Source organism: Sabethes cyaneus, chromosome 1, assembly GCF_943734655.1.
Source record: "Sabethes cyaneus chromosome 1, idSabCyanKW18_F2, whole genome shotgun sequence".
Classification (NCBI taxonomy): domain Eukaryota; kingdom Metazoa; phylum Arthropoda; class Insecta; order Diptera; family Culicidae; genus Sabethes; species Sabethes cyaneus.
This window is the reverse complement of record NC_071353.1, coordinates 172,380,835-172,388,756: the sequence shown is the minus strand read 5'-3', so window position 1 is coordinate 172,388,756 and position 7,922 is coordinate 172,380,835. Positions and strand designations below refer to the sequence as shown.

At 42.2% G+C, this 7,922-nt stretch overlaps 1 protein-coding gene across 1 annotated transcript; it reads left to right on the top strand.

Annotated features, from left to right (window-relative positions):
- Nucleotides 1–3,334: 3,334 nt before the first annotated feature.
- LOC128732442 (uncharacterized protein K02A2.6-like) lies at nucleotides 3,335–7,199 on the top strand. Its single transcript, XM_053825691.1, has 3 exons — nucleotides 3,335–3,572; nucleotides 4,770–6,544; nucleotides 7,140–7,199. The coding sequence occupies exons 1-3, from the start codon at nucleotides 3,335–3,337 to the stop codon at nucleotides 7,197–7,199; spliced, it is 2,073 nt and encodes a 690-aa protein (XP_053681666.1).
- The last annotated feature ends 723 nt before the right edge of the window (nucleotides 7,200–7,922 follow it).

Sequence of the window (7,922 nt, the reverse complement as noted above, 5' to 3'; positions counted from 1 at the left end):
GATTGGCTGCGTGACATAAGGGGGAGCTGACTGAGAAGGAGCCAACAGGCAGGTTAAGCAATGTGAGTATAAATGTATGTTCTGCCATAACTTCGAAACGGCTGGACGGTTTTTCATCAAATTTGACTTGCATATTTTTGACAATAATAAAATAATAAAAGAATCAGCGCCGAGCGGTTGACAAAAGGGGAAGACGATCTTTTACAGAGAGAGAGGAAGGTTCAAATGGATAAAGAGGTGCGTTTCTCTTGCATTTAGAACGATAGCAGATATACAAGTGACTGAGAGACAAGAGAGGGTTTGAAAGAAAAGGGGCACAAAAAAGAGATGTAAGGAAGGAAAAAAGGCTTTGTTTCTGATGCGGTATGAAGATTTTTGGAGACAAAATGAATGCCATGCTATGTCCGAAGGAAATTATTATTTACCTTTCATGCACCTCAGATTTTTCTTCACAGGATGTTAGTATTGGTCAAAACAATTAATTTAGAGTAGGTCTTTAAATATTCTATCTTGGGTTTTTTACAAAATTCAATTTTCAAGGTTATATAGGGATCATTTCCTCTCAAGTGATCATATCCGTTGTAATCGACCACCACCGATTTCAACCAAATTTGGTATAATTACTTATTCTGACCCCACATTCAATTTCCCAAAGTTTTGTACGGATTGATCAATCCCCCTTGCAGTGACATGCAAAGAAAAACGAGTTTTTTCGAAAATTGGAGAAGCGTCACTGCAAGGGGGATTGATCAATCTGTACAAAACTTTAGGAAATCGAATATGGGGTCGGAATGAGCAATTATACCAAATTTTGTTGAAATCGGTGGTGGTCGATTACAACGGATATGATCATTTGAGGGGGAATGACCCCTATATAACCTTGAAAATTAAATTTTGTAAAAAACCCAAGATAGAATATTTTAAGACCTTCTCTAAATTAATTGTTTTGACCAATACTAACATCCTGTGAAGAAAAATCTGAGGTGCATGAAAGGTAAGTAATAATTTCCTTCGGACATAGCGTGAATGCATATGTGGCTGCCTGATTAAAGAGAGGAGCCAGCAGAGGGCGGAAGGCGAGGAACGTGAGTATCAATGCATGTTCCGCTATAGCCCCAAATCGCCTGGATGGGTTATTTAAACTAACAACAAGTTCTTTGACATGAGAGAATCAGCGCAGGAGGATTGGCAATGTAGGGAATTCAAATAACCAAAAGGACTGCGTTACTCTTGTATTTAACCAGAGAGGGGCGGGGGGGGGGGGGGCAATCATCACCTCATCACCTAGATGGAAGGGTCAAAATAAGGAAAACGGACTTTATTTCTGTACCATTTTAGAGAATTTTGGAAAGAAAACAGATCTATAAGTGGCTATGTGACAAAAGGTGATAACTGACAATGAAAGGTGGGCTAACTGAGAAGGAAAGTGACGTGAAAATGAGGAAAAAAGCCTGGTTTGTTACATTATAGGAATTTCAAAACAAAATGTATGTTTGTATGCACTGCCATACTCCGGAACAGGGCTTAAAAAGGAATCGCAAGTTGATGCAAGTTGACTGTGACTGCGTAAATGCGTACGCTGCGCTTCGAAGACGATCATTTGACTTTTTTTTTCAATCCAGTCTATCTGCCGCTTGCGAAAACTGCCGCCTACAATCCATTGAAGGTGCATTGGGAGCACACAGGGTGACGTTTTTTTTAGTTTCTCTTTTTGTCTCCAAACTAGCTACCCACAGTAAAAGTTTGTCGCCCGGCGTCGGTCCAACGCAAGTAAAATGTTCGTATGTGTCGGACGGTATCCCACCGATTGACTGTTTTGGCTGCTCCAAATGATCCAAATGAAACTTGATCGAAACGAAAATGTAAAAAAAGAGCAGAACGCATTCGCTCTGCTGTACAATCGCAGGTATGACTGTGCAAATTGATAGGGTGACCATGGACAAGGGGCTTTGTCTTACTTTATAGAGGTTTCCTAAAAGAAGACCAATTTATTAGTGACTGGGGGACAAAAGGAGGGAATTGTTTCTTGCGTTATGAACATTTCCGTTACAATAACAGATGAACAGAAGTGGCTGAGAGACAAAGGGGCTCCAAGCAAGATCGGATCGGCTGCACTAGAGCAGATTGCGCAGAGCCTGTCATTGCAGCTCTTTGCTGTACTCGTTCGATTCGAAGATTCTAGTAGAGCTGCTTCGGAGTCCAGCTTAGATATGCATTCCCGAGAATCGGACAACCAGACTGGGCCGGACCAGCTCAGTTCAGTGCTTTGAGACAAGGCGAAAACGGTACAACTTTCTGAAGTGCACAGTTCGGTTTTGACATTCAATGCAGAAGCGGTTACTGTGGTTACTATGGAAGCCACTACGGTTGTTTGCCGGTTGAGTGGAAAAATGTAAACATTGTTTAGTTTTCGCAAGACCAACCGAAAAAGAATTTAGTTATACTCGGAAGCGCAGTTTTGTGGCTATTCTTTGTGGAAATATTGTCACATTGAGCTAAGAAAGCACAAAAATTCGCTTCAACTAAATTCCTGTTCGGCTGGTCTTGCGAAAACTAAACAATGTTTACATTTTTCCACTCAACCGGCAAACAACCGTAGTGGCTTCCATAGTAAACAACAGTAACCGCTCTTGCATTGAATGTCAAAACCGAACTGTGCCCTTCAGAAACCCTCGTGGAAATCTGTATATTCTACGGGGTTATTTTTGAAGTAGGGACGACCTATACATAGATGCCAAAATTCGAATGCTGATATGTTTGATCAGTGTGAAAACTTTGAGGCCTGACAAACGAAAAATGTTTCGCACTGCAGCGAAGCTCAAATCCAAATGTTTAACCATCGGCAATTCCGGTGCCTCACAAAATCAACTTTTAATAAAAGGTTATAATTGCAAGGATCTCAGCATCGTGAAAAAGAAACATGAAAGTTAACCTTAAAAGGTTAATTTTGTGGTTTGTAAATTTAATGGTGTGACATCCCCAATTAGCCAAACTTAACAACGATCTGCCACATCCGTATTTTCAAATTCAAATCCGAAAGATCAAGGTGACGGATCCATGCGAACCGTTTTCTCGATTTCACTAATCCGCTATATATCATCAATTATCGAACACCGCGCTTGTCAGGAATGCTGCCTAATTACACTCGATCATCATTAAGTAATTAAGTGTCGTCGCCCATTTCAAACGCCAGCAGCTCTACGCGCTAGAAGACAACAACAACAACAATGTGTGTAAAGTTCAAGTTTAGCCAGCCTCCGATCCCTTCGCGTCGTTTCGCACCATAATGGAGATGCAAATTTACGCGTCCAACTGACGCCAATCTTTTAGCAGAATGTTTGCGCTGAAATTTGCCCTCACCTTTGCGTTGTGTTGCGTTGTTGTAGAACACAACAATGGCCGGTTGGCTGGCGGGCAGGCTGGCTGGCTGGCGTCTGAATTGATTACCGAACCGAACCGAACCGAACCGCAGCAGCGGCAGCAGACACGAGCGGATCGCGTTTTGTCACGTGTGGGTGGACCAGAACCAGTTTCCTTCCTACTCTGCCGACTAAGAGCAAGAACAAGAGAAGGTGAGTGATGATGCTTGGATTGGGCTTGGAGTTGAAGTGTTGTACTGGAGTCATCTGTAAGATATAACATACCTTACAACGTCTGATAGAATACATTGGATTAGGAGCGATGTATTGAGTGTGTCTACTATGTGGGGATTATCGAGAGAGGGAGCGCGCCTGATAGCCGTGCAGAGAATCGGCAGTTTACAGATAGACACGACAAGAAGCACGTCAGTACAGATGGCGACGAGTATAAAAATAGGTAAGTTCAGTGTGTGAAAATAGTGAAAATTAGTAAAGTGATTGATTATGGAAAAATACTTCCCGGTAAACTAACCGGTAACTTATAAGTAAGTCGTACGTGGTGTACGCGACACTCATAATTTGGCACGGATAAAAATTTAGAATTTATTATCGAAAAAAAGATGGCTGATGAAAGCAAGGGCAGAGCGCTACTTGCTTGGTTTTGTTTGTGGTAGTGTGTTGCGAGACGTACTTCGTGTTTTAATACGGTTTTGGTCATGGGCTGTAGCGCCGACGTCCGTGCGGAGGGGAGCGTTAAAAGAGGCACTCAGTTGATGCTGCTGATTTTTTTTTGTTAATTTTGAGAAACAAGGGCTTAGCGTTTCGGCTACGGCAAACTTTTCTGTTGAGGATGAATACACTTGGATTGTTTTTGCGTCATGTTAAGTCGTGGGGATTGTTCGTATGTAAGTGCAGTGGTTCTGTGCAGTGTTTAATTTTTCAATGTGATATATGGGCAGCATATATCAAGTCAAGCGCATGGCGCGAAGCGAACTAATAATGGAATGACTTACGGAGGTAACACGTTGAAGTATGTGGGTAGCACATACAGGTGTAAGGCATATGGAAAGCACATAGCTGATGTATGTGGGTAGCACATACAGGTGTTAAACATGTGGGGAGCACATGGCTGATGTATGTGGGTAGCACATACAGGTGTTAAGCATGTGGGGAACACATGGCTGATGTATGTGGGTAGCACATACAGGTGTTAAGCATGTGGGGAGCACATGGCTGATGTATGTGGGTAGCACATACAGGGGTAAAGCATTTGGGGAACACATGGCTGATGTATGTGCGCTTTATGTGTATGTGTTATGTGCGAATGAAATATGAATGATTGCGGACGAAAAAAAAAATTAATTAAGTCATTCAATATATTATTTATAATATATTTTACATTTGTTTTAGATGCGTCAGTTGTTCCACCTTTCAAGCCAGGCCGTGACGCTCGTAATGATTGGCTTAAATGGAAACGCGTTCTGGAACGCTATTTGAAGTTGAGCAAGGTCACAGAGGAAGAAGATAAATGTGACTTGTTGTTAGTTCTCGGAGGCATTGATTTACAGGATCAATATGAGAAAATAGTTCACTACGAGGTAATCGCCACAGAAAGGGATGAAGATGGAAACGAAAACCGCCGGGTGGACAAATACGCCTCAATTATACTTTCGCTTGACAATTACTATGCGCCTAAAACAAACAAACGATACGAAAGACACTTGTTACGCAGCATTAAGCAAGACGAAAATGAACCGTTTGATGATTTTATCAACCGCTTGCGAGAACAAGCAAATAGATGTGAATTTACTGACGTAAATGACGCTGCGATAGATCAGATTATTGAAGGTTGTATTTCCCAAGATTTCCGTAAGAAGTTATTAGCGGAAGACAAGACTTTTGAGGAAGTTTTGCAACTCGGCAAAGTGATGGAGGATATACAGGCTCAGAGTAAGACTTACACGAGTCCGAAAAGTGCAGTAATGGAATCCGTACAACGCGTACAACCAGTCAACAAGTCGAATATGCGATGTTTTAAATGTAATCGAACAGGTCATATCGCACGTGATAAACACGCCTGCCCGGCAAACGGAGTAAAATGTCACGTTTGCGGAGAAATGAACCACTTTAAAATTTGTTGTCCAAAAAAGCGTAAACGGGAAGAAAATGAGTTTTACCAGCCTTCGAAAAGGCAGAAAGTGACACCCAGAAAAGGATTGTATTGTGTAAACGCCGGAGAGAAAGGTGATACATTGGCGTTTGATGTTGGAGGCGTGAAAATTCACATGCTGGTTGACTCCGGCTCACCACCGAATATTGTTACCCAAAGGACCTATGCAGAGCTACGACGATCAGGTGCCAAGATCATTAACGAAAGAGAAGCTATCGAAGAAAGTAAGCAATACCAGGGCTATGGCTCATCAGATGCAATTCTGTTTAGCAAGGCTTTTGAAACGGAAATAAAAATACCAGGAGAAGAACATGGAGTTTGGGCTTACGTACTCGTGTCACCAAACGGACAAACAAATCTCCTCTCAAAGTCTACCGCATTCGCTCTTGGCGTCCTTAGAATTGGTTATAAAGTGAACGCAATTTCAAACGCCGAGCCGACTACGTTCACGCCGTTTCCAAAAGTACCAGGAGTTCAATTAAAAATACACATCGACTCTTCCGTGACACCTGTATGCCAACCAATGCGGCGCTTACCGATCGCTATGGAAGCGGAAGTAGAGCAGCAGATACAAGAATTGCTTGCCCAAGAGATCATAGAGAGGGTCGAACATCCAACCAGCTGGGTGTCTCCACTAGTGCCCGTTCGAAAAAACGATGCAAAACTACGGCTTTGCGTGGATCTAAGAGCTGCGAATAAAGCGGTTTTAACCGAAAACTATCCAATGCCGAACATCGAAGAAGCACTTTCCTCTATCCACGAGGCGGAAATGTTGTCTACTCTTGATTTGGAATCTGCCTTCTATCATCTCGAACTCGATGTTGATAGTCGTGATATCACAACCTTCATTTCACGAAGCGGACTTTATCGCTTCACTCGTCTGGTGTTCGGAATTAAAAGTGCGCCAGAATTATTCCAGAAAACCATCACAACTATTATTGGTAGAATCAAAGGGGTCATTATATACCTTGATGATATCTTGATTTTTGCTGCTACCGCTCAAGAACACGATCGTGTAATGGGATTAGTTATGCAGCGCCTTAAAACGTATAACTTGAAAGTCAATGATAACAAATCAGTACTACGAGCTTCGAACGTCAAATTTCTGGGTTTTGAAATATCTAAACAAGGAGTAAGTCTTACAGAGACCAAACTAAAAGCTTTTTCAGACATGCGAGCTCCTGAAACAACAAGCGAACTCCGTTCACTTTTAGGTACTATTCAGTTTTTTGGTAAATTCATTGAGAATCTATCTCAACGCACTCATCATATGAGACAACTTTTGCATAAAGAGACACCGTTCTGTTGGAAAGAATGTCATCAAAGAGAACTCGATGGTTTGAAAACATCAGTTTCCCAAAAACGAACACTTAAATACTACAACCCTCGTGATAAGACGTATTTGATAACCGACGCTGGCCCTAATGGTTTGGGTGCTGTCCTAGCTCAACAAGAAAACAACGAAATTAGGCCAGTATCATGTTTATCTCGAAGCTTAACTCCATGTGAAGCCAAATACTGCCAAACCGAGAAGGAGTGCCTCGGTATTATTTGGGCAATGGAGAAATTATACATTTATCTATATGGAACCAAATTCATCCTCATCACAGACTGTAAACCACTTGTCTACTTGCTTGAGCGAGCGCGATCAAGACCCTCGGCTCGGATAGAAAGGTGGATACTGCGTCTCCAGAATTTTGACTTTGAGACACGCTATGAACCAGGAGAGAAGAATGTCGCGGACTGTTTTTCGAGACTCTGTTCATCTCAAAACAACGTGAGACAAGAAACAGATGTCATCAGTTTGATAACACCGTATATGCAACCGTGTAGAATTAGTAAACAAGAACTAGACGATGCTAGTGAAAAGGATGCCAGCTTGAATGCGATTCGTGAGGCGTTGATGTCAGGTGATTGGACTAACGTTTCAGCACAGTATAAGACGATGGGCATCAAAGAACAACTTTCTCAATACGGGCAATTAATCCTCAGAGGCGATCGAATTGTCATTCCTGCGGCTCTGCAATTGAGAGTCACAGAGATAGCACATTTGGGTCACCAGGGGGCAACCGCTATGAAAGCACACTTAAGATCAAGATTGTGGTTTCCTGGTTTGGATGATTTAGTCGAGAAAGTCCTAAGAACGTGTAAAGAATGTGCAATGATGTCAAAACCTGATCCACCATGCCCTATGTCACGAAGATTCCCAACTCTGCCGTGGCAAGATCTAGCAATGGATTTCATAGAAGGTTTGCCTAACGGCTACTCGATGCTGGTTGTGGTGTGCTACACAACCCGGTATACCATGGTAGAACCAATGGAACATCCTACATCTTCTATGGTCATAGCAGCCCTCCTGAAGATGTTCAGCAAATTTGGAATACCTCAATCGA